Below are 27,861 nucleotides of genomic sequence, written 5' to 3'. Positions count from 1 at the left end.
TCCAGTAGACTGATCTACCCCACCACCATCCAGTAGACTGATCTACCCCACCACCATCCAGTAGACTGATCTACCCTACCACCATCCAGTAGACTGATCTACCCCACCCCCATCCAGTAGACTGATCATCTACCCCACCCCCATCCAGTAGACTGATCATCTACCCCACCCCATCCAGTAGACTGATCATCTACCCCACCCCCATCCAGTAGACTGATCATCTACCCCACCCCCATCCAGTAGACTGATCATCTACCCCACCCCCATCCAGTAGACTGATCATCTACCCCATCCAGTAGACTGATCATCTATCCCATCCAGTAGACTGATCATCTACCTCACCCCATCCAGTAGACTGATCATCTACCTCACCCCATCCAGTAGACTGATCATCTACCTCACCCCATCCAGTAGACTGATCATCTACCTCACCCCATCCAGTAGACTGATCATCTACCTCACCCCATCCAGTAGACTGATCATCTACCTCACCCCATCCAGTAGACTGATCATCTACCCCACCCCCATCCAGTAGACTAATCTTCTACCCTACCACCATCCAGTAGACTGATCTACCCTACCACCATCCAGTAGACTGATCTACCCTACCACCATCCAGTAGACTGATCTACCCTACCACCATCCAGTAGACTGATCTACCCTACCACCATCCAGTAGACTGATCTACCCTACCACCATCCAGTAGACTGATCTACCCCACCACCACCCAGTAGACTGATCTACCCCACCACCACCCAGTAGACTGATTTACCCCACCACCACCCAGTAGACTGATCTACCCCACCACCACCCAGTAGACTGATCTACCCCACCACCATCCAGTAGACTGATCTACCCCACCACCACCCAGTAGACTGATCTACCCCACCACCACCCAGTAGACTGATCATGTACAGGCGCCCGACCAGCCCTCCACAGTGCCTCCGGCTATACTGAAACCCAGCCTCGCGCCGCATAGACCGGTTTAATGCAGTAATTTTCGAGTATCCAAAATGCAACATATACCTAAACAACTTTTATATTTTCAATGACAACTTGGAGACATTACAAGTATGATGATTCTAGTGGCGGCGATGCAGCGGGAACTATCGTTAATATGGAGAGACGGCGAGGGGTGAGTGGTTGTGGTAGTGGTGGTAGTGGTGGTGGTTGTGGTAGACGAGCGCCCACGGGAGCGCCCACCATGTTCACGGTGAGCGGGAAGAATGGGTCTTGGAGGAAGAAGTCGTCTCCTGCGAACGTCAACTGCTTGTTTCGTTGCGTGTCCTCGGTGCTGACTCTGGTGCGCAGTACCCCCTTCCTCGCCTCCTTCACGCTGTCAGGTGAGTGTTCCACCAGGTGCTCTGTCTGTCAGGTGAGTGTTCCACCAGGTGCTCGGTGTGGTGAGTGTTCCACCAGGTGCTCTGTCTGTGTGGTGAGTGTTCCACCAGGTGCTCTGTGTCAGGTGAGTGTTCCACCAGGTGCTCTGACTGTCAGGTGAGTGTTCCACCAGATGCTCTGTGTCAGGTGAGTGTTCCACCAGGTGCTCTGTCTGTCAGGTGAGTGTTCCACCAGGTGCTCTGTCTGTCAGGTGAGTGTTCCACCAGGTGCTCTGTCTGTCAGGTGAGTGTTCCACCAGGTGCTCTGTCTGTCAGGTGAGTGTTCCACCAGGTGCTCTGTCAGGTGAGTGTTCCACCAGGTGCTCTGTCTGTGTGGTGAGTGTTCCACCAGGTGCTCTGTGTCAGGTAAGTGTTCCACCAGGTGCTCTGTGTCAGGTAAGTGTTCCACCAGGTGCTCTGTGTCAGGTGAGTGTTCCACCAGGTGCTCTGTCAGGTGAGTGTTCCACCAGGTGCTCTGTCAGGTGAGTGTTCCACCAGGTGCTCTGTGTGGTGAGTGTTCCACCAGGTGCTCTGTGTGGTGAGTGTTCCACCAGGTGCTCTGTCAGGTGAGTGTTCCACCAGGTGCTCTGTCAGGTGAGTGTTCCACCAGGTGCTTTGTGTGGTGAGTGTTCCACCAGGTGCTCACACACATTACCAGGCGAGTGTTCCACCAGGTGCTCACACACTACCAGGCGAGTGTTCCACCAGGTGTACACACACCAGGTGAGTGTTCCACCAGGTGCTCACACACTACCAGGTGAGTGTTCCACCAGGTGCTCACACACTACCAGGCGAGTGTTCCACCAGGTGCTCACACACTACCAGGCAAGTGTTCCACCAGGTGCTCACACACTACCAGGCAAGTGTTCCACCAGGTGCTCACACTACCAGGCGAGTGTTCCACCAGGTGCTCACGCACTACCAGGCAAGTGTTCCACCAGGTGCTCACACACTACCAGGTGAGTGTTCCACCAGGTGCTCACACACTACCAGGTGAGTGTTCCACCAGGTGCTCACACACTACCAGGTGAGTGTTCCACCAGGTGCTCACGCACTACCAGGCAAAGTGTTCCACCAGGTGCTCACACACCAGGCGAGTGTTCCACCAGGTGCTCACACACCAGGCGAGTGTTCCACCAGGTGCTCACACACACCAGGTGAGTGTTCCACCAGGTGCTCACACACCAGGCGAGTGTTCCACCAGGTGCTCACTAACCAGGCGAGTGTTCCACCAGGTGCTCACACACTACCAGGCGAGTGTTCCACCAGGTGCTCACGCACTACCAGGCTTACAAAGAGGCGTCAGACAGAAGTGCTCATGGCATCTGACCTTTGACTGTGATCCTGTGGGTAAATCACTTCGTGTTGAACAAACAGTGTTTGCACCAATGAACAAGGTGTTTCAATAAGTTAATTGCTAGCCAGGTGTGCGTGTGATAATCACCCATTTCTGAGTGGAAGGTCGAGCTTGAGCTCTTGGACTTTGTTTTTCCTGACCTAATTTCCGGACCTATCGTATCTACTTTTGAAAATGTGACTAGACTTCTCTCGTTCTCTCTCTCTCTCGCTCTTTCTCTTGCTCTCTCGCTCTTCTCTCTCGCTCTTTCTTCTCGCTCTCTCTCCTCTTTCTTCTCTCTTCTTCTCTCTTCTTTCTTCTCTCTCTTCTCTCTTTCTTTCTCTCTCTCTTTCTCACTCTCTTTCTCTCTTTCTCTCTCTCTTTCTCTTTCTCTCTCTTTACCCTCCCACACCTTTTCTAACAATACTAGTTCCAGATTTCTGAGTCTTTCCTATTGATCTGTGCCTCTGAGTTAGGTGAGGCGCTACGTACACTCTCAGTTCTTTTTCTCTGGTTGTTACAGGGAAGTAAGGTATACATGAGGAGAAAGCTCTATGCTAGTCCTTTCCCGGCTTCGAACCCGGGATTCCCGATTGCGAGTCGAGAACACACCCTGTGTGCTACCGACACCCTTGTGCGAGTGATTTGATGGCTTAACTATGGTAATTACGTCCCAGCGTCTGAGGTGGGGTCGATGGGGTGGGGAAGGGTGCTCTGTGGGGGTGTGGGGGTGCTCAGTGGGGGTGTGGGGGTGCTCAGTGGGGGTGTGGGGGTGCTCAGTGTGTTAGGGGGAAGGGTGTTCTCTCGTGTGGTACCGTGTTCTCTTGTGTGGTACCATGACTGTGCGCCTAGCTTTCACCGTGCGTACCATAGCTGCTCGAGCCCCAGGCTACACTGCTGCATGAGCTGTATCATGTATCCGAGAAATGTATCTTGATCATGTGTGATGTATGCCCCGGATGATGGTCTGCAGGCAAGGTTAGGGAGCCCAGCCCTGGCGTGCTGAACGCCACACTGCCCCATGATATAACCTACTAACCCGGTCTGTGGTATCTAGATCCGTCGCCGACTGGAAATATTTTACAGTTGATAAAATACTGAGGCTGTATTTTGGGATCTAACCTGCGTCCCAGGACCGAGCCGCGAGCTCAGGGACATGGTTGCTGCTTCTACTGTGGCGTTGCCTGGTTATCTCTGTTACTTTGAGTCCTGTAGCTGTTATATTTCTGTGGCTTTACCTAGCCAAACATTCGTTCAATTGTCTTCTATTTTTAATGAAGTCTGATTCATCAAAGTGGAATTGTTGAGCATTGTTCAATCATATTGAACAACGTTTCTCCTCGTACTATTCTATACTTACCAGACTTACTGACTTACTTGGTAAGTCAGTCACATGACAGATATTGTTTTGTTCCATAATACTATCAGTATTAGTTTGTAACTAATTTCATATAATGTGTAATTTTTTTTTAAATTTGAGCATTTAATACAACTTATTCATTGTTAATTTGATCTAAACGATAATCAAATTCATTCATTACTGAAAACATACATTGTCTCTTTCTTTCATTTAATATTGACTTTAATTCACAATTCCTATTCTACTGTATATATATATTCTCTTGTATACTAGGCCTTCAAAACTCTAACCTATAAGTAGTGCTGGAAAAGGAAAAAATATCATAAACACGACATAAGACATAAGCTTACATGTCGCATCAAACACCAAATCCTTCACCAATGATTTGAAAATCTTACCTAACCCAAACCAGCCAAGCCTAACGCAGCCTTAACTACGATATATGTGGTTTGGATAATCAGAAAATGAGCTTTGTCGAATAGTTTCTTGTGCGATTCGTCAATACCCAAAACATATGGAGGATTTTATTAGTCAGTCAACTAACGTAAAAATACGCTACTTGTATTACATATATAAAATGGAAATATAATCTTATGCTTTTTTAGGTTTCTTGTTTTTAGGATAGATTTCTTGGTTTGGTGTCGGGCTTAACGCCTATCAACCTCTAAAAGATTATTAAGGCAACAAAAATAGATTGTAGACAAAGTAGGAAGAATACTTTTGTCCTGAATATAGTCCAGGACTAAAGTAAGTTGTGCTTGTATATATATACCGAGAAGCGTATTACACCTCTCGGTGTATATATATCCCTTGTAGGGGGACCATCGACAAGCCGCCGCCTTCCTGTCCTAGTCGAGGCCACTATAGTATTACTGGCTCTCAGGTTAACCCCGCCCAGGATGGTGACAACCCCCCCCCCCCCCCCGCAACAAGTTGACTAACTCCTGGGTACCTACTTCCTGCTAGGTGAACAGAGACATTAGGTGACAGGAAATGAGCCCAACCATTTCTGTCCCGCCCGGGATTCAATCACGGAATTCACACTTGTGAGTCGAGTTCCCGAGTGAGGTAAGTCCTTGAAAAGCTGTTAGTTCTTATTGCGATAATGCTGCTAAGTTTACGTGTAACCCTTGGGGAGCGTTATCACTAGGTGGTACATAACATCTGAGATAACCAATAGCATCTTAATAAAAAACAAAAATATTATTACTCAGACGGCAGTACTTAAAATGTTATTGAAGTCTCTCCAATCAATGGTACATTTTCTGTCGCTCGCTCGATTAAAAAAAACGTAGATTGATACTTGGAGTAACAATTATAATTGTTCCTACGCCAGTGCACGAAAAGCTTAACATTTATTTAATGAACAAAATCGGTAGTCTTGTATACAATATATAAAGTGTATATTTATAGGGTGAAGGTGTTGGCCCACACCCAACACGGCATTTTACGCAGGAAAAATATTAACCAGAGTAGGTGACATTTTGGAGTTAGTGTTTAGTAATTTTATTAAATATATTATCTGACTTTACCTCAGTTTATCTGAGGGGCGCCATCTCTTTAGTGGCCTCGCGGGGACAGTTGATTTTAAAGTTGTGATATGCATTGTTATGCCCTAAGTGCAAGTTAGTTTAGTTCATGTATTAGGCCCCCCATACCCATCTTGTGGGCGGTAGTGGACAAGGGTTACAGAGGCACATAATGGGCTCAGGGACTGAACCCCACAATTCATTTAGCTAAGCAAGTTACAATCTTGATGAGCTAGTTACAAAATTCAATACAAGTCGTCACATCAACAATGATGTGACGACTTGTACTGTGTTACTGGTCGATTTCTTCCTCTCTAAAACTTACCTACGTTGTGGTTACCTTGTGATGACTTCGGGGCTTAGCGTCCCTGCGGCCCGGTCCTCAAGGCCTAGTGGCTGTACTGGTCAACCAGGCTGTTGGACGCGGCTGCTCGCAGCCTGACGTATGAATCACAGCCTGGCTGATTAGGTATCCTTTGGAGGTGTTTATCAAGTTCTCTCTTGAACACTGTGAGGGGTCGGCCAGTTATGTCCCTTATGTGTAGTGGAAGCGTGTTGAACAGTCTCGGGCCTCTGATGTTGATAGTTCTCTCTTGAACACTGTGAGGGGTCGGCCAGTTATGTCCCTTATGTGTAGTGGAAGCGTGTTGAACAGTCTCGGGCCTCTGATGTTGATAGAGTTCTCTCTCAGAGAACCTGTTGCACCTTTGCTTTTCAACGGGAGTATTCTGCACATCCTGCCATGTCTTCTGGTCTCATGTAATGTTATTTCTGTGTGCAGGTTTGGGACCAGCCCCTCTAATATTTTCCACATGTAAATTATTATGTATCTCTCCCGCCTGCGTTCAAGAAAATACAGATTTAGTCTCTTTAGTCGGTTCCAATAGTTTAGATGTTTTACCGAGTGGATTCTAGCAGTAAAGGATCTCTGCACGCTCTCCAGGTCAGCAATTTCTCCAGCTTTGAAAGGGGCTGTCATTGTGCAGCAGTATTCCACTCTAGAGAGCACTAGCGTCTTGAAGAGTATCATCATCGGTATAGCATCTCTAGTGTGAAAGGTTCTTGTTATCCAACCTGTCATTTTTCTTGCAGTTGTGACGGCTACTTTATTGTGTTCCTTAAAGGTAAGGTCTTCCGACATGAGTACACCCAGATCCTTTACATTGCCTTTTCGTTCTGTTATGATTTGACTGAGTTTTGTACGTGGTTTCTGCTTTTTATATTTTAATTTTTTTCCATAGCGCATGAGCTGGAACTTATCTTCGTTAAACACCATATTATTTTCTGTAGCCCATTGAAAGACCTGATTTACAGCCTGCACAAATGCTCCATTTCACTTGTTGCGTCTCCGGCCTGAATTTTGTGTAAAATTCCTGTTATTTCATTAAGTTTTCACATGTTCCTTATGTGTGTGTACTCACCTAATTGTACTGGCTTAATTGTGCTTGAGGGGGTTGTTTCGGCTCTTTGATACTGCGCCTTAAGCATCAATCACCTAGTGCACAGATTTCTGAGCCTATTGGGCTCTTTCATATCTACATTTGAAATTGTGTATGGAGTCTGCCTCCACCACATCACTTCCTAGTGCATTTAATTTATTAACTACTCTGACACTGAAAAAATTCCTTCTAACATCTCTGTGGCTCATCTGGGTACTAAGTTTCCACCTGTGTCCCCTCGTTCGTGTCCCACCCGTGCTGAAGAGTTTGTTTTTGTCCACCCTGTCAATTCCCCTGAGAATTTTGTAGGTGGTTATCATGTCTCCCCTTACTCTTCTGTTTTCCAGGGATGTGAGGTTCAGCTCCTTTACCCTTTCCTCGTAGCTCATACCTCTCAGTTCCGGGACGAGCCTGGTGGCATACCGCTGAATCTTCTCTAACTTTGTCTTGTGTTTAACTAGGTATGGACTCCAGGCTGGAGCTGCATACTCCTGGATTGGTTTTACATAAGTGGTATACAGGGTCTTGAACGATTCCTTACACAAGTTTCTAAAGGCAGTTCTTATGTTGGCCAGTCTAGCGTATGCCGCTGATGATATCCTTTTGATGTGGGCCTCTGGGGACAGGTTCGGTGTGATATCAACCCCCAGATCTTTCTCTCTATTTGACTCTTGCAGGATTTCACCGCCCAGATGATACCTTGTGTTCAGCCTCCTGCTCCCTTCGCCTAATTTCATTACCTTATACTTTCCTGAGTTGAACTTTAGCAGCCATTTTCTAGACCATTCCACCAGTTTGTCCAGGTCATCCTTTAGTCTCTGTCTATCTTCATCCCTCTTGATTCTTCTCATATTTTTTGCATCATCAGCAAACATTGAGAGGAACGAGTCTATACCCTCCGGAAGATCGTTTACATATTTTAGAAACAGGATAGGTCCAAGTACTGAGCCCTGTGGGACTCCGCTGGTGACATCTCGCCACTCTGATGTCTTCCCCCTCACCGTTACTCGCTGTTTCCTGTTGCTTAAGTATTCCCTTATCCACTGGAGCACCTTCCCTTTTACTCTTGCGTTGTCCAGGAAAATGCAGTCGGCTCACCCTTCTCTTTCCTGCCTAATTTTTGTTGCCTGGTCATAGAATTCTATTAAACCTGTGAGGCACGATTTACCATCTCTGAACCCATGTTGGTTGTGCGTTACAAAGTTATTTCCCTCCAGGTGCTCTACGAGCCTTTTTTCTCACGATCTTCTCCATCACCTTACATGGTATAAGTTAGGGAAACTGGCTTGTAGTTCAGTGCCTCTTGCCTGTCACCCTTCTTGTATATTGGGACTACGTTAGCTGTCTTCCAACTTTCTGGTAAGTCTCCTGTTTCCAGTGACCTGTTATATACCATAGAGAGTGGCACACTTAGTGCTTCTGCACCTTCCTTTAGTATCCATGGTGAGATTCTGTCAGGCCCAACAGCCTTTGTCACATCCAGCTCCAGCAGACACCTTTTGATCTCATCACTGGTGAGGTCAAATACCTCCAAGGTTGCTTGGTTTACCTCCTCCTCATTTAGTGCATGGGCTTCTCCTTGTTCTGTTGTGAAGACCTCCTGGAACCTCTTGTTGAGTTCTTCACACACCTTGTCATTCTCTGTATATCTGTTCTTCCCTTTTCTCAGCTTCATCACTTGTTCCTTCACTGCTGTTTTCCTCCTGATGTGGCTGTGGAGCTGGTTTGGTTGGGTCTTGGCTTTACTTGCTATGTCATTTTCAAACTGTTTCTCTGCTTCCCTTCTCACTCTGATGTACTCATTTCTGGCCCTCTGGTATCTCTCCCTACTCTCCGGTGTTCTGTTATTTCTGTAGTTTCTCCATGTTTTTTTTAATTCAGTTGCTTCGCTACCTTGCATTCCTGGTTGAACCATAGGTTTTTCTGTTTTTCGTTTATCTCCTTTTGGACGGGGTTAAACCTGTCTGCAGCTTCCTGGCACTTCTGGGTGACAAAATACATCATGACCTGCACATTCTTGTCTCTAAGTTGCGTGTGTGTGTGTGTGTGTGTGTGTGTGTGTGTGTGTGTGTGTGTGTGTGTGTGTGTGTGTGTGTGTGTGCGTGTGTGTGTGTGTGTGCGCGTGTGTGTGTCTGTGTGTGTGTGTGTGTGTGTGTGTGTGTGTGTGCGTGTCTGTGTGTGCGTGTCTGTGTGTGCGTGTCTGTGTGTGTGTGTGTGTGTGTGTGTGTGTGTGTGTGTGTGTGTGTGTGTCAAGTTAAAGTGTGGTTTCCTGTCACGGGTGCTGGCCGCCCATTACTGGGTCATGTCGTAGAAGTGCTAGGCGGTCAAGCCTCGCTCCCCCCCCCCCCCCCGCCCACTTCGCGCCTCATGTCCTCTCTCACAGAAAACAACAAAAGCCACAGTGTTGAGTTGTTGCAGAGTGCAGGAAGGTTGCCGAACTGTTCAAGAGTGCAGGAAGGTTGCCGAACTGTTCAAGAGTGCAGGAAGGTTGCCGAACTGTTCAAGAGTGCAGGAAGGTTGCCGAACTGTTCAAGAGTGCATGTGACAATACATGTGCTGGAATTATATCCATTCAAATCTTGCTCTGCACTCCACCGCTTGTTAATTCCGCATCAGCTTAGTGTAATCTGCAAACATATGGGGCTCACCATAGCCCGTGCTACTTGGAACTTTGTGTTCCAGGTAGCGAATTTACAACAACAATTGCAAACACTGGCAGGTACGACTTCACGCCCTCGGGCAGGTCGTTCTCATTCATTAATGATAACAGTGGTCCTAATACTAAGCCTTGGGGGCCCCTTCCTGCCATAGTCCTCCAGCTCGACACCTCCCATCACTGTAACCCTTTGTTTTCCACCCTTCAGGTGCTCCCTGACACAGTTCTGTGATTGCCAAAGTTATCCCAGCTTCCCTCTCCATTTTCTATGTGACTGTTTACAGTATATGTACACTCATTTAGTTGTGCTTGCGGGGGTTGAGCTTCGGCTCCTTGATCCCGCCTGGGGACCGCCTGTCTGCGGTGTGGGGAGTGACCGCGAGCGTGTAGCCTCAGCCCGCAAATAGCTGCGGGCTCTTGCGGATGTTACGGGGAAATCCCGCACCAGTTTTCCTAATGACGTTTCCTAATGACGTTTTTCATCCCTGTACTGAGAAGCAGGAGGGAAGGGGGGGAGGGAAGGGACAGATGGAAGGGGAAATGGGAGGGAGCTTTTTTTTTTTTCCTACCACAGATGTGGCCAGACATTTACAATGCTAACCAGCATATATACATTTTCTTCTGTCCTCCATGGACAGGGTGAGAGATTTGTTAAACATTTAGTTCAGTGATTTATTGAACAATCAACCACAGAAGGTGATTGTAGTGCTTTAAAAATGCTAAGCTAACTTACTGACATGCACAGATTTATGTCTGTTTTTCGTAAACAGTGTTCGAGGTGTGTTTACATAGCGTCATTAATGTGCGTTTACAAAAGGTGAAATGCAATTCTGACCAGCTGCCACATACCCTGTATACAAATACACACATATATACATATATACCTACACATATCCACATATATATACATACACCTATGTCTCTCCTACTTTGACAGAGTAAGATAGCTTCTATAGAAGCTAGTGTGATATTAAACAGTTAACCACTGAAGGTGATTAAGGTGCTTTTACAAGCTCAGGTGTGGAAGGTGGTGGTGGAGGGGCCTCCAAACACACACACGTGGTGAGCCGGTGGCTGAGCGGACAGCACGCTGGACACGTGATCCTGTGGTCCCGGGTTCGATCCCGGGCGCCGGCGAGAAGCAATGGGCAGAGTTTCTTTCACCCTATGCCCCTGTTACCTAGCAGTAAAATAGGTACCTGGGAGTTAGTTAGCTGTCACGGGCTGCTTCCTGGGGGTGGAGGCCTGGTCGAGGACCGGGCCGCGGGGAAACTAAAGCCCCGAAATCAACTCAAGATAACCAGCTTAACAATTTTCAATTATCATACGTTATCTTGAGATGATTTCGGGGCTTTAGTGTCCCCGCGGCCCGGTCCTCGACCAGGCCTCCACCCCCAGGAAGCAGCCCGTGACAGCTGACTAACTCCCAGGTACCTATTTTACTGCTAGGTAATATGGCCATAGGGTGAAAGAAACTCTGCCCATTGTTTCTCGCCGGCGCCCGGGATCGAACCCGGAACCACAGGATCACAAGTCCAGCGTGCTGTCCCCTCGGCCGACCGGCTCCCACCGTTTGCTTCAGACTGTTAAAGTGAATCATCACACGGTGAAATATTTTTATTTTAAGTTTAAAAAATAGATTGTTAGTATTCAATGTCCCGCTGATGTCACGCCAGACTTTTATGGGTCTTGAAAGCCTATCATTACACACTTTATAAATTTCTATCAATAGTCGAATTAGATCACAAACATCAAAGGTATTTTTTACATAGAATAAAAATTGTGAACACATTTATTAAGTAAAACACAATAGTCGCACTGTGGCCACAATATATCGTCTTTATTATTCACAAGTAAAGCAATATATCTACTTTATAACACACATATATATATATATATATATATATATATATATATATATATATATATATATATATATATATATTATATATATATATATTTTATATATATATATATATATATATATATATATATATATATATATATATATATATATATATATATATATATGCAAACAAGCCTGAATGGTCTCCAGGACTATATACAACTGAAATATATATATATATATATATATATATATATATATATATATATATATATATATACACCAGAACACACTTCTCGGCCTACTATGCAAGGCCCGTTTTGCCTAATAGCCCGAGTGATTTTCTTTATTTTCAATAAATTGTTTCCAATTTATTTGAATTATTATTATTATATTATGAACATAAATGACTGACTTAATTGTGTTAGTTTAGGTTAAGATAGGTTAGGTAGGTTAGGTTAGGTTAGGTTAGGTAGGTTTGGTTCGGTCATATATCTACGTTAGTTTTATCTCAAATTTATAAAAAAATTAACTCATACATAATGAAATGGATAGCTTTAGAATATAGTTGTGCATTAATTGGCTGTTGATTGCTGGTGGTGACTTCTTGATGTGTAGTGCCTCGCAGACGTCATTCCGCCTGCTATCGCGGCTTGACAGCCTACTCATGAGAAACTCTCCAGACACAAAGCAGAACGCTTTAAAAGAGACCAACGTCGTCTATGCCTTCAAATGCCCTCTTGGGGACTGTAAGCCTAAAAAAAACTCAGTATATAGGCAAGACAACATCTCTTTCCAGGCGTTTAACGATGCATAAGCAACAGGGCTCCATTAAGGAACATATAATCTCTTCCCACAACGAAACCATCACCAGAGAAATTTAAGCAAACAACACAGAAATCATCGATAGATACAGCGATAGCAGGCGGCTTGACATCTGCGAGGCACTACACATCAAGATGTCAACACCAGCAATAAACAGCCAATTAATGCACAACTATATTCTACCCACTTCAAGACTCCGCTCCAATATAGAAGCATCAAGGAATATGGGCCAATAGGCCCTCTGCAATTACTTCCATTCTTACCTTCAATACCCATTGTTTCGTGTTCTGTCTTGTGTTAAAAGTTTGTTTTCACCTCATCCAAAACTGTTGTAACATATCACCTCACCCAAATGCAGGTATAAAAAATCGAAGATGTTTAAGCTCTATTCAGTTATAGTTGTGTGTGTGTGTAAACTAAAGTCTTTGGAAATGTAATAAGTTTTACGGAACGCGCTCAAGTGTCTAGTCAGACTTGAAATAAAAATGAATTTTGGAGAATTGATTTTTCAATTACCATCAACAGTGAAAAGAAACATAATAAAGATCGAGAAAATTAGTGTTAGAATTATTAATCCTACTTTTTCGGTCATATTTAATAATATATATATTATATATATATATATATATATATAATATATTATATATATATATATATATATATATATATATATATATATTATATATATATATATATATATATATATATATATATATATTGTGTGTGTGTGTTTTTGTGTATGAAAACAGTTGATTGATATTTGAGAGGCGGGCCGAAAGAGCCAGAGCTCAACCCCCGCAAGCACAACTAGGTGAATACACACACACACACACACACACACACACACACACACACACACACACACACACACACACACACACACACACACACACACACAATTGGAATCATAGTACCTAAATGAGCCACAGAGACACCAGAAAAAATGTTTCCAGTGTCAGAGTAGTTAACGGATGGAATGCATTAGGCAGTGATGTGGTGGAGGCTGACTCCATACACAGTTTCAAGTGTAGATATGATAGAGCCCAGTAGGCTCAGGAACCTGTACACCAATTGACAGTTGAGAGGCGGGACCAAAGAGCCAAAGCTCAACCCCCCGCAAGCACAACTAGGTGAGTACACCCGCACGCACACAAACAATAGGGGGTCCTCCTGGCTGAGTGGACCGCACTTGGGGGTCGTAGTCTTAATGGCCGGGGTTTGATTCCCTGTGGAGGCGGAAACAAATGGGCAGAGTTTTTTTCACCTTGATGCTCCTGTTCACCTAGCAGTAAATAGGTACCTGGGAGTTAGACAGCTGCTACGGGCTGCTTCCTGGTGTGTGTATGTATGAGTTACGTGTGACGTAAAAGTGAAATTATAAAGCAGTGACTATTCTGGTTGATGTGCCAATCACATTAAATAAAAAAAAAGTAAAAGTAAATAAAACTGCTTCTGACCTCTTACGGTCTGAGAGCTCCGGGTAATGTCCAGAGAATTAAAAACTTAAAATTATTTTCGTTATATTAAATATTTTAACATAAAAAAATCCGTATATTCTACTTGGCGATTAAACAATACAAAAATACCAATAGAAATATAAACATCTAACAGTTACGTTAATGGCAAAATAGAGGTGCAAATTATACTTTATACAAGAGCTGCTCGAGTCTACCGTTGTTGTTAAAGATTCGCTACCTGGAACAAAGTTCCAAGTAGCACGGGCTATGGTGAGCCCGTAGTCAAGTCTACCGACACCCAGGGGAGCGAGAGTAGATCTTGCAGCTTGGAGCACTGAAGAGTATTCCGAGGTCTGGCCTTTTGATGAAGATTAAGGCACCCAAGAGATGGCACGGGCATGAATAGCCCGTAAGAGGTCTGGCCGGTGGTGAGCTGCTTATATATGCAGTCAGGCCTAGTGTAGATGGCGCTAATGGGCAGTAACTATCGCCTACAGTCTTAAACAAGCGGTTCAGCTGGTCGACCGGCGAGTGGGAGTTAGCCCCAGACAGGTGTCTTGGGCACTTGAGGGTGGAGGTGGGGTGGTGGTGTCTCTAGACACAGGCTTCTGAACACGAATTATTGTTGTTGATATCTATACACTCGAGTATAAGAAATGTTGTTGAATAGGCGGTAAAGGCATAGGCAGGATCTCCTTGCCTAAGCAAGAGATTACCATCAGGGAGAAACATAAATAGTAGATATAATAGAGGAAAAATAGATTGGTTAGAAAGGCGGGGTCCAAGAGCTAATATAGCTCAATTCTGCAGACACAAATAGTAAATACACACCAAATTGACGACGAGGAATTCCTTAAACTAAAAGAACAAGATGTCACAGATTCAAGCTAAGGAAACAAAGGTGGCGACACAATATTAGAAAGCTTTCTTTCGTAAACAGAGTGGTAGACGGTTGGAACAAGCTAAGTAAGCAGGTGATGGAGGCCAAAACCGTCAGTAGCTTCAAAGTGTTATGGAACAAAGAGTACTGGGAAGACGGGACAGCACGTACGTGCGTAGCTCTCATCCTGTAATTACACTTAACCACACACACCCTGGGTGTGGAGGCGGACCCTGGGTGTGGAGGCGGACCCTGGGTGTGGAGGGAGACCCCTGGGTGTGGAGGGAGACCCCTGGGTGTGGAGGGAAGGATGAATAGCTGTGAACATGATGAAGTCACCTGACGTCTGCTCATGGTACATTACGTGCCCACCTGACATCTTGACCGTCCTGACCATCTCACCGCGGTCTCCTAGCCTCACGTTGGGCCCAAGAGGCCCTCGCGTGTAATGCTCAGGGCACCAGTGTGTGGGCTCAATACCCCCTGACACGGTAATGTCCATGTTTCTGGGGGGAAAATGAGTGAAAGTGGCGCGCACTGGAGGGAAAGTTGCGAGGCTGCGGCAGCCAGTGAGGTCCTAAGGCTGTCTGGGAGCGCCAGGGTTAGTTTCTTTACATCAAAACCATCAATATTTCTTCTCCATTCGATCCGCGAGGTTAAAAGAAACATCTGCAATCCACAATAAACTGATAAGCCACACACAAACCCATTTTTTTGTTTAGTTAATTCGGAAGAGAAAAGAGAAGTCGACGAGACAAGAAAGGAAATGTTGGCAGCGCGTGTTATGGGACGTCAGGTGGTGGTGGGAGTGTGTCCGGACGTCAGTGTTCGCGCGGAGGTCGGTGGGGGATGTACGCCGCTCTCACCCCCCTGTGTCTCCACACACACCCTCTCACCCCCCTCCCCTGTGTCTCTACACATACCCCTCCCTCACCCCTGTGTCCCCTCTCACCCGACCCTTACCTGTGTCCCCCATACCCACCCCGGCCTTCCTGCCCAGCTAGTGTCTGCAAAGTTACTTATGACCTACGACCAGAGGGTCAACATTGGCCTGAACCAGGTCCACTGGCCTTAACCCAGGTCCACTGGCCTTAACCCAGGTCCACTGGCCTTAACCCAGGTCCACTGGCCTTAACCCAGGTCCACTGGCCTTAACCCAGGTCCACTGGCCTCAACTAGGTCCACTGACCTTAACCCAGGTCCACTGGCCTTAACCCAGGTCCACTGGCCTTAACCCAGGTCCACTGGCCTCAACTAGGTCCACTGGCCTCAACTAGGTCCACTGGCCTGAACCCAGGTCCACTGGCCTGAACCCAGGTCCACTGGCCTGAACCAGGTCCACAGGCCTTAACCCAGGTCCACTGGCCTTAACCCAGGTCCACTGGCCTTAACCCAGGTCCACTGGCCTTAACCCAGGTCCACTGGCCTTAACCCAGGACCACTGGCCCTAACCAGGTCCACTGGCCTTAACCCAGGTCCACTGGCCCTAACCAGGTCCACTGGCCCTAACCAGGTCCACTGGCCTCAACCATGGCAAGCAACGGTACTGTCAACAGTTGTGCGTTGTCAAGTGTCAAGTGCGGCGTGAAGTGCTGGTGAAGTTGTGTAGAAAGTGGTGATAGATATAATAACACTTGTGCGGGAGGAAGCGGCAAGCAGCGTTCTCAGCCTTATCTGGAGGCGACACTTTGTCAGCGTCAACACCATGTCACGAGGTAGGTGTCACACACACGCACACAAGGTGTCACGCAAACATGGAGTTACACGCACAAAGAACAGAGCTCGACCCCCGCAAGCACAGCTAGGTGAATACACTAGGTGTCACACAGTGTCAAACGCACATGGTGTCACACACAATATGTCACACACACACACACACACAACGTGTCACATGCACAAGGTGTCATACGCACACGGGTGATAAGCGAAGGAGACACATCCAAGGTCACTCGGGTCGTGGGTATAAAGCTACAGTCACGGGTCGTGGGCACGTTGGGTATAAACAATTGTATACATAATTTCAAGCCATTCCCCATGACATCTTTCGAGAAAATGTAAATATGCAGTTTAAAATAGCACAGTATTCCCTATTTTTTTTTTTTTTTTTTTTTTTTTTAGAATTAGTACCCATCTGGACCATCTGACTGAGTGGTTGTTGTTAGTTAAAGTAGATTTCCAGTTCTTGAACAACTATGCTATAATAACCGTTGGTACATTAAACTATGTAACTAGCCAACCCGTCCTCGACTCTAAGTCCATTCCACCCCACAGAGGCATTCATAAATGTAAACATGCTGTTCATTCAAAACGGGAATTTTCTTAAATGTAAATTAATATTATACTATATTAGCATACTGTGCATATATTGACATAGGTTAGGTTAGGTGTTTAGGTTCTGTTGGCGATTATTCGTATTTGTAGTACGTGGGTGATGCATTTACGGTGTTGTGGTTCGAACAACAGTCGTCAGTGAAGCACTTGTTCCGGAAGTGTTCGAACGTCAGCAGTTGAGAGTCGCGTGTAAACATTTTTTCATTCATGAACAGGGGGGTATGGCGGGTGGATGGACTCACTTTTGGTTCTTTCTTTGGAGGACGAGCTGGATTAGCTTATCTAAACTGTAACTTGTTTGGCTAAATGAATTTTGGGGTTCAGTTCCTTAGCTCATTGTACAGCCCGTCCTCATAAACAAAGGCCAAAGTCCATTTCATGCACTCGCCAAACCCGCTGTTTATAAATGAAAAACGATTTAAGCATGACTGATGACGTCCGAACACTTCCGGCACATGTGCTTCGCTGACGACTTTTGCTCGAACCACAACGCTGTAAATGCTCCACTACCGCCCACAGGATGGGTATGGGGCCCCCTACCACCCACATGATGGCTATCGGGTGCATAATAAATGAACTGAACTAACGGCACGATTTATTTGAATGATATAGATATTAGAGTAGAACTTTCAATTGTTTATACTATAACATGTAGGATAATTTGTTCGTGTTCATTGAAGGGGAACGGCGCGCATATAGTGCATATATAATATATATATATATATATATATATGTATATATATATGTATATATATATATATATATATATATGTAATATATATATATATATATATATATATATATATATATATATATGTATATATATATATATGTATATATATGTCGTACCTAGTAGCCAGAACGCACTTCTCTGCCTACTATGCAAGGCCCGATTTGCCTAATAAGCCAAGTTTTCATGAATTAATTGTTTTTCGACTACCTAACCTACCTAACTTTTTCGGCTACCTAACCTAACTTTTTCGGCTACCTAACCTAACCTATAAAGATAGGTTAGGTTAGGTAGGGTTGGTTAGGTTCGGTCATATATCTACGTTAATTTTAACTCCAATAAAAAAATTGACCTCATACATAATGAAATGGGTAGCTTTATCATTTCATAAGAAAAAAATTAGAGAAAATATATTATTTCAGGAAAACTTGGCTTATTAGGCAAATCGGGCCTTGCATAGTAGGCTGAGAAGTGCGTTCTGGCTACTAGGTACGATATATATATATATATATATATATATATATATATATATATATATATATTATATTAGCTACCGGCACAAGGTGCTCAAAGGTGAAGCATTTAACTTATTCTGCAAGTAAATGCCGACGTCACGGGAATCCCTGCTATAAGATGTCTCGGCTCAAGGACGACAAGTTAGCCTATACTCCTACAACTTTAAAGTTGATATCGTTTTTTCTTCTTCTACCACAGACGTGGCCACATATTTACAATGCTAACCAGCATATATACATTTTCTTCTGTCCTCCATGGACAGGGTGAGAGATGTGTTAAACACATAGTTCAGGGATTTATTGAACACTCAACCACAGAAGGTGATTGTAGTGCTTTAAAAATGCTAAGCTAACTTACTGACATGCACAGATTTATGTCTGTCTTTCATAAACAGTGTTCGAGGTGTGTTTACATAGCGTCATTAATGTGCGTTTACAAAAGGTGAAATACAATTCTGACCAGCTGCCACATACCCTCTATACAAATACACACATATATACATATATACCTACACATATCCACATATATATACATACACCTATGTCTCTCCTACTTTGACAGGGTAAGATTGCTTCTATAGAAACTAGTGTGATATTAAACACTTAACCACTGAAGGTGATTAAGGTGCTTTTACAAGCTCAGGTTATAGATACATTGTAAAGTAGATGTATTATTACATATTGTACAGGTACAATACATTGCACAACAGATGTATTACATAGTCAATCTTGGGTACAACTCCAATATATCATATATGTCATCATTGCATAGTGAACGGAGCCGATGAAATGGATGCAACCTATATTTTGCACAAGACGGTTAGCCAACAAAATTAAAAGGAAAAAATTACCCATCCTAATCAAGTCTAAACCAATGTAACCCACACCAGCCTAATATAAGATAATGCATCCTAACTTGACGATAAATGCTGGTAGGTCTATTGTGATACTGTGCATGCGATAGTCTTATAATAATAAAATTAGTAATTTATTCAGATTAAAGTCTATGCATGCAAAATGAGTTACAAACATAATGTTGGAGTGCTAGATAAAGCTAGTATATACTTTAAATAGTATATACTAGCACTGTATAATGCTAGTATATACATAAAACCATTTTTTTTTATTATTATTTTCTACCACAGACGTGGCCATACATTTACAATGCTTACCAGCATATATACATTTTCTTCTGTCCTCCATGGACAGGGTGAGAGACTTGTCAAACATACAGTTCAGAGATTTATTGAACAACCACAGAAGGTGATCGTAGTGCTTTTAAAATGTTAGGCTCAGCTACATACGTAAATACATAGATACATAGATTTATGAATGCATTAATGTGAATTTATAATGGTGAAATGCAATTCTGATCAGCTTTATACTTTTAAAAATCATTAATATGCACAGCGTTTTGGGTTAGATCCTTAAACTTATTGATAGAACACGTTGTAGTTAAATTGTATTCTGATTGTATTCCGTTATTCTATATGACGTGAATTTCTTCACGCAAATGTATTCCAACTGAGAAATAGACATTATACAATAAGTCTGTAATTTAAATGATGTTCAAGTATTACTAGAAGCAATATTATGGAAAATTACGATGGCTGGAACAATTATAAGCAAGTTAGGCTTTCACTGCACAGCCTAAAATTATTTATACCTGAACGTTGGTTCTTTTGTGATATTCGTGAACGTTCTCCATATATAATATGAACGTTTATACACAAGAAAAGTAAATGACAGACGTTTATACATAACAATTATTCATACATTCTCATTAACATTTCTACAGAATATATTTCTTCATATTAAGATTTCTTCGTCAACGTTTGCACATGTTACATTGGGTGGCATGTATCATCCTCGTATGAGAGCAATTATACATATTCTTGTACACCATATTATACATATACTTGAAGTAGGTAGAAATCAGGCAGCTCTGAGAACACGACCACAACTGAACGCAGATTCCTGTAAGATCAGTCAGTATTATAACTCCATTTCTACCCTTTTGAGGTGGCAATAATGTATACTAAGATTTCTCTCTTTCATTGTTCTTTGTTCTTCCCTTCGATTATATATATTTTTATTATATTGATGCGGCAAAATAGGCTGTTGTAAAACTGAGACTATATTAACGCAGCTTGGAGGTGATATGAGGACAAACAGCTAGGACACGAGGACAATGAACTGGGATATGAGCACGGGGGGGGGGGGGGGGGGGAAGGAATGATGCCCAACCACTTGTATCATCGGGGATTGAACTTAGACTCTGTAAGATACAAGGCCATCGCTCTACCGAGCAGTGTGTGTATCGATTATCATTCCTGGCAAGAAATATTAGACTCCTTGCGCAGACGTTATGCGCCCTTGTTGTTATGTAAATACTGCACCTGGTGGATCAATCGATACTGCGTGCCTACTGGTATTTACATTATTTTTTATTTACAAGGAATGTAAATAAGTCTCAATCAACTGTTAGGTCAGCTCACACTAGGGGTACATTCTACCACCTTAGACCACGGCAGAATACCCACCACAGGCTGCCCCTAACAACATAACAATTTGAGGAATCTATAACAGGAAGCCTATCTATTTTGGGCATATATTAAATCAGTTGCTACAGATAATTTACGGGATCACTATAGCCCGTGCTAAGTGGAAATCTCTTTCTGAGTATCTAAATCTAAAACAGCAATATCCAGATAATTTGTATCCACTTCATCTCTGCATTAATGTCGAGACGATCATTGAAAAGCGTCAAGCCTTGATTGTTTCAAGCGTAGGTTAGACATATATATATATGTATGAATGAATATGGGTGGATACAAATTGAAGCTGCCACGTTATGGGCCAATAGGCCCTCCGCGGCTGCCTTGATTCTTATGTTATTATGTTATTAAAATATCATTACACAACAATAACAATGTTATTAAAACCACACCAGCCATAGCAGTAAGTGTAGGAAGTCCTAAGACCCACAGGGCTCCTACACCCCAGACCCACAGGGGCTCCTACACCCCAGACCCACAGGGGCTCCTACACCCCAGACCCACAGGGGCTCCTGCACCCCAGACCCACAGGGGCTCCTGCACCCCAGACCCACAGGGGCTCCTGCACCCCAGACCCACAGGGGCTCCTGCACCCCAGACCCACAGGGGCTCCTGCACCCCAGACCCACAGGGGCTCCTGCACCCCAGACCCACAGGGGCTCCTGCACCCCAGACCCACAGGGGCTCCTGCACCCCAGACCCACAGGGGCTCCTGCACCCCAGACCCACAGGGGCTCCTGCACCCCAGACCCACAGGGGCTCCTGCACCCCAGACCCACAGGGGCTCCTGCACCCCAGACCCACAGGGGCTCCTGCACCCCAGACCCACAGGGGCTCCTGCACCCCAGACCCACAGGGGCTCCTGCACCCCAGACCCACAGGGGCTCCTGCACCCCAGACCCACAGGGGCTCCTGCACCCCAGACCCACAGGGGCTCCTGCACCCCAGACCCACAGGGGCTCCTGCACCCCAGACCCACAGGGGCTCCTGCACCCCAGACCCACAGGGGCTCCTGCACCCCAGACCCACAGGGGCTCCTGCACCCCAGACCCACAGGGGCTCCTGCACCCCAGACCCACAGGGGCTCCTGCACCCCAGACCCACAGGGGCTCCTACACCCCAGACCCACAGGGGCTCCTGCACCCCAGACCCACAGGGGCTCCTGCACCCCAGACCCACAGGGGCTCCTGCACCCCAGACCCACAGGGGCTCCTGCACCCCAGACCCACAGGGGCTCCTGCACCCCAGACCCACAGGGGCTCCTGCACCCCAGACCCACAGGGGCTCCTGCACCCCAGACCCACAGGGGCTCCTGCACCCCAGACCCACAGGGGCTCCTGCACCCCAGACCCACAGGGGCTCCTGCACCCCAGACCCACAGGGGCTCCTACACCCCAGACCCACAGGGGCTCCTGCACCCCAGACCCACAGGGCCTCCTGCACCCCAGACCCACAGGGGCTCCTACACCCCAGACCCACAGGGGCTCCTGCACCCCAGACCCACAGGGCTCCTACACCCCAGACCCACAGGGGCTCCTACACCCCACTACACTCGTGGTTAACACGCACAGATATTTCGTCACTACCTAGAAGGTGCTGGGGTCGAGCTTGTAACACTGTAAAAGTGTTTGGTTTAGGTTAATACATACATAGAGTACATGAGTCACAGACAAGGATCTGAGAGGCGCCAGTTGTCTGCCTGAGATCTCACACCTCTAACCGTTAATGACCCCAAGTGACCTGAGGTCAGATCATGAGAATTTCACCTTGCTTCCGCTAAGCTTATAATTGTAGTCTGGTAGCCTTCAAACATGCCGACGTTTAAGGAGTGGCTTGGTAGTGCCGGAGGCTATCTATTTGTGGGCGGAGTTAGCTACTAGGTTCCCCAATATAAACTCGGAGAGCTATCGAGCATGAAGCATTAACAGACAGAGCAGCAGACGAGAGAGAGAAGACGTCCCTACCAGGGAGGCTGTCGGCCGGCAGGGGCGAGACAGCCTCTGTCAAGCTACAGACCCCCCCCCCCCCTCTCTATTCAACTTAGACTCAGTACTCGGTGAGTGAACATTAAGGTGACTGGGTCGTGTTTACATATGTTGTGTGATGATCAGGGGCAGTCAAGTTGTAGGGTTCTCGAATTCTTGGATGATGACTCACTTTGCATATTAAATTGAATTGCTTAAGTTATGATATTTATCATGAAAAATATAATTGTTGAATTTATTATTTAAATGGTCTTTCACTGTGTCCCTAGAGTTGAGTTGAGGTGAGAAAGCCTCGGGGATTATTGGTTCCCTGATTTTAATGAGTACATGGTACAGGGGGAACATACTAATAATGAACTCATGATAACATCCTTTGAGAATTTTGTGATACAGGCAAGTTCCATTCCTTGTCTTGTATGTAATGATCATGAATGGATGGTGGCAGCATTTCGTCTTCTACTATCTACTCTTCTACTTCTACTATCTACTCTTCTACTTCTACTATCTACTCTTCTCCTTCTACCTATCTACACCTCTCCCTCCACCCCTCTCTAAACTCTCACTTTCAACTAATGACCCTCCTCGCTCCTCCCACCTCTCTCCCTCTCACCCCAAACCCTCACTAATTACTTCACTATGCATTTCTTTCCTTTCGTTATCTCTTTTACGTTTGCGGCAATGATTCTGTATTCTGGAGGTGCTCTAGAATAGTTAGCTAACTGGGGACGGGATAACGGACAAGAGAGAGCTGTTTCCCCCGGCCTCGTTAGTTAACTGGGGGGTGGAATAATGGACAAGATAGAGCTATTTCCCCCACCCCCCCGTTACAATGATGGCAGCGGTGTTGAACAATGTTGTAGGTAGTTGGTGTTCTTTTAACATTGTTCAGTCCCACGTGTCTTTTTGCCGCTCAGGCGCTATCAGGGAGATCTTGACATGTGTTTATTATTCGCGATTTAGCGAGCTTTGTTCAGGTTAGGAGATGATGATTCTCTGGTGTTGAGGTTTAGTGATTTTGTGAGTTTTGTGGTGTTCAGGGAATGTTCACCAGAACTTGCGTGTGTAGTGATTAATGTTAGTGATAAGATTTGGTGATTTGGGAACTTAGCGGTGTTGGTAGTGCAGGTCAGCTGAGTGTGACAGGTGACCTCGCATGTCCCACGGGGACACCCAGCCACCGCTGGTCTCCAGGTCAGTGGGGAGTGGCAGGTGTAGTTCTTTAGTAGTTTAAGTGTGGTTCTGCTCAGATTATTGCGATCGACTGTTTTACTCCATTTGAACGCAATAACCCGAGGTGTACTGGTCTTGTACAGCATACTAGGGGGAGGCTTAGTATGTCAGTAGACTTCACGTTGGGGACGCTCGACGTTAGATAGTCTGGTCACAGGGGTGGCAACAGTTTGGAGTTTGTTGACCGGCGGAGAAGCTAGGAAAACACTCTGGGTCACGTAGGTGGCTGTAGGTTAAGGGTGGGAGTAATGGTTAATTATGTACTTAAGATTAGGAACGGTACAGTTAAGTTTAGGCTAGTGTTTTGTCTATTAGTGTTGATTTTTTTTTGTGACAGGTTAAAAGTAGTGATGACCTTATTCTCTCTTCTCTAACTTTCCTCTGTTACTGTCTTATGTTCCACCAAGTCAGTATCATTCAGTGTTAATTGGATTATTTTAAAAAAAATTTAAGTGTAGTTGTTGCCAGGAGGAGAGCTTATAATTGGACTGTGTGAACCCTATACAAACTACAGGGTCACACAACAGCATGGAACACGGGTATTGTCGCCTTTATGTTCATCCACAGGTGGGAGCCAGAGGAGAGGCGCGACGCATATGCAGAAGAGAGACGGCTGCTGTGTACCACACTCAGGGACGTTCCTCACCACTACGACGACCAGCCCCCTACCTGGATGTCAGGGCCACCACCACCACCATCACCCCAGGGGACCCCCGAGATACAGCCCTCTCGGTCAGTCAACATTGGTCTACCCATTGGACCCCAAGACGGACGGACCCCAGCGGACCCCCAGTGGACCCCAGGTCGGTCTGCAGACGACCCCAGACGACCCAGTAAAAATGGAAGAGGAGCAACAACGACTCCAGTCTGTCCCACCAACATCGGTCTACCCAGGATGGACCCCAGGACGGACAGACCCCCAATGGACCCCAGGTCGCTTGTCTAAGACCCATGGGAGGAGGAAGAGAGAAGAAAGAAGAGAGAAGAAGGAAGAAAGAAGAGAGAAGAAAGAAGAAAGAAGAAAGAAGAAGAAGAAGATAAGACAAGCTGAGTGAGACACGATGCCTCGTGTCCCTTGCTGGTATCAGCATCATTGCACGGAGCGTAATTGCAAGACAGGATCGTTTGCCTTAACTGGCCGCCCCTCCTGCAAGCATGTTGCTCTGTTGAGTGATTCTTCCTGTGTCATGCGGACTTGATGTGGCTGTCAGAAGTAGCTCTCTGAAGGAGGCGTGCTGGAGCAACAGGGAGGAAGAAGAGTAGGATGGGATTTCTACTGTTGGCAACTATATGAAGGTCTCGAAACTTGTAGTCCCTATAGCTGTGAAGAACCCCAATATACGTCTCTCATGGTGACTGACGTAGGGCCAATTACAGATCAGCTGGGACAACCGAATTCCACGGTCCTGTGCGCAGTTCAAGTAGTAACGGCTTTCGGGTTGACCAAGGGTTGTTGTGCGTTAACGACGGAGAAGCGACGGAGGCAGTTGTGTTGAAGAAATGTGGTACAGGATTATCTACAAGACCAAGCAGTGACGTCGCCCAGCCAGAGACAATGGACGTCTGTCTACATATTTCATTTTTTAGAGTAGGATGATGTATATTTGTTTAGCTAGGATGTATTCTTTTCGTTAATAAAGTTGTCGCACACAGCTAGCTTGCTTTAGCAGTGTTGCAAAAACTTTATTTTCGGGGAGAAGGGGAGATGTAACACTGTAAAAGTGTTTGGTTTAGGTTAATACATACATAGAGTACATGAGTCACAGACAAGGATCTGAGAGGCGCCAGTTGTCTGCCTGAGATCTCACACCTCTAACCGTTAATGACCCCAAGTGACCTGAGGTCAGATCATGAGAATTTCACCTTGCTTCCGCTAAGCTTATAATTGTAGTCTGGTAGCCTTCAAACATGCCGACGTTTAAGGAGTGGCTTGGTAGTGCCGGAGGCTATCTATTTGTGGGCGGAGTTAGCTACTAGGTTCCCCAATATAAACTCGGAGAGCTATCGAGCATGAAGCATTAACAGACAGAGCAGCAGACGAGAGAGAGAAGACGTCCCTACCAGGGAGGCTGTCGGCCGGCAGGGGCGAGACAGCCTCTGTCAAGCTACAGACCCCCCCCCCTCTCTATTCAACTTAGACTCAGTACTCGGTGAGTGAACATTAAGGTGACTGGGTCGTGTTTACATATGTTGTGTGATGATCAGGGGCAGTCAAGTTGTAGGGTTCTCGAATTCTTGGATGATGACTCACTTTGCATATTAAATTGAATTGCTTAAGTTATGATATTTATCATGAAAAATATAATTGTTGAATTTATTATTTAAATGGTCTTTCACTGTGTCCCTAGAGTTGAGTTGAGGTGAGAAAGCCTCGGGGATTATTGGTTCCCTGATTTTAATGAGTACATGGTACAGGGGGAACATACTAATAATGAACTCATGATAACATCCTTTGAGAATTTTGTGATACAGGCAAGTTCCATTCCTTGTCTTGTATGTAATGATCATGAATGGATGGTGGCAGCATTTCGTCTTCTACTATCTACTCTTCTACTTCTACTATCTACTCTTCTCCTTCTACCTATCTACACCTCTCCCTCCACCCCTCTCTAAACTCTCACTTTCAACTAATGACCCTCCTCGCTCCTCCCACCTCTCTCCCTCTCACCCCAAACCCTCACTAATTACTTCACTATGCATTTCTTTCCTTTCGTTATCTCTTTTACGTTTGCGGCAATGATTCTGTATTCTGGAGGTGCTCTAGAATAGTTAGCTAACTGGGGACGGGATAACGGACAAGAGAGAGCTGTTTCCCCCGGCCTCGTTAGTTAACTGGGGGGTGGAATAATGGACAAGATAGAGCTATTTCCCCCACCCCCCCCGTTACAAGCTGAGCAAAAAGTGTTTCGTTTGAATGGTTCCCAAGCATCAGTTTTATTAACAATTCTTTAATAACCTCTCAAGGATTCCAACCGAGGGCTGTCAGGGCTTCAAGCACTAACTTAGCAAGCTGGAAACATTCGGGTCTTGGACCATTCAGCACTATTGGCAATCGCTGGTGTATGGGCAACCCGTCCTCCTAACAAAGCTTCGCATTTTGCCTCGTGCCTCTTTACCTGTACCCCACCATTCAAGTATCACACACACCTGTCACCAAGAAAGGTAATGAAAATCTTCCTCGTCTAAAAGCTGTCACTCTTGAAACAATTGCCTCCTCCATCGAAAATTTAAGACCTCGCGAGCACTGTGTCTACACCGACGGCTCAGTCCTATATTCTACTGGACGGACTGCAGCGGCAGCATGTAGGTTTTATAGTAATAATATTTGTGCACAGACTGTCAGTGTCAGGTTAAACAACTGGCTGACCTCCACACAAGCAGAACTAGCAGCACTACAACTAGCTACCAGAACTGAAGGAATAATATTTTGTGCTTCAAAGTTTGCTCTTCAAGCAATTGAAAACTTCTCCTGGAAGATCGACAGCAAGATCCTCATACTACCAATTATAAATGACCTAATCGCTGCACAGAGTAAAGGGTTTCAAATCTCCTTTGTATGGATACATCACACAAATATAACCCATCATAATGACACATTATAGAAAAATTACCGTGTAACAAAGATGAAATTGAATTAGACTTAGGTATCCCCATCCCTGCTGTCAAGACTAGATTGCTGCAAACACACAAAAACAATTTCTGATAGAGAAATTACTGACTCCCAACGACCTGAAAGCACTAGTATAAAAAGCTATGATTTGTTCAGATCTGAAATCTGTGTTTATGGGCAGCATAAAACGTCCAC

At 45.2% G+C, this 27,861-nt stretch overlaps 1 protein-coding gene across 11 annotated transcripts in view; it reads left to right on the top strand.

Moving 5' to 3' along the window:
- The first annotated feature begins 1,091 nt into the window (after positions 1 to 1,091).
- The window catches only part of LOC123769529 (uncharacterized), a 193,761-nt gene continuing 166,991 nt past the window's right edge, over positions 1,092 to 27,861 (top strand). For 2 of the 11 annotated variants that reach the window (XM_069308707.1, XM_069308706.1), the window contains exon 1: positions 1,142 to 1,343. In XM_069308707.1, coding sequence (XP_069164808.1) covers positions 1,205 to 1,343 — 139 coding nt within the window. In that variant the 5' untranslated portion in view covers positions 1,142 to 1,204. Of the gene's footprint in view, positions 1,344 to 15,455; positions 16,423 to 27,861 lie in introns of those variants that run through there. The other 9 variants (XM_069308713.1, XM_069308712.1, XM_069308709.1 and 6 more) reach the window with 9 other exon arrangements.

This window comes from Procambarus clarkii, chromosome 63 (assembly GCF_040958095.1).
Source record: "Procambarus clarkii isolate CNS0578487 chromosome 63, FALCON_Pclarkii_2.0, whole genome shotgun sequence".
NCBI classification, from domain to species: domain Eukaryota; kingdom Metazoa; phylum Arthropoda; class Malacostraca; order Decapoda; family Cambaridae; genus Procambarus; species Procambarus clarkii.
This window is presented reverse-complemented; position numbering and strand designations above follow the sequence as displayed.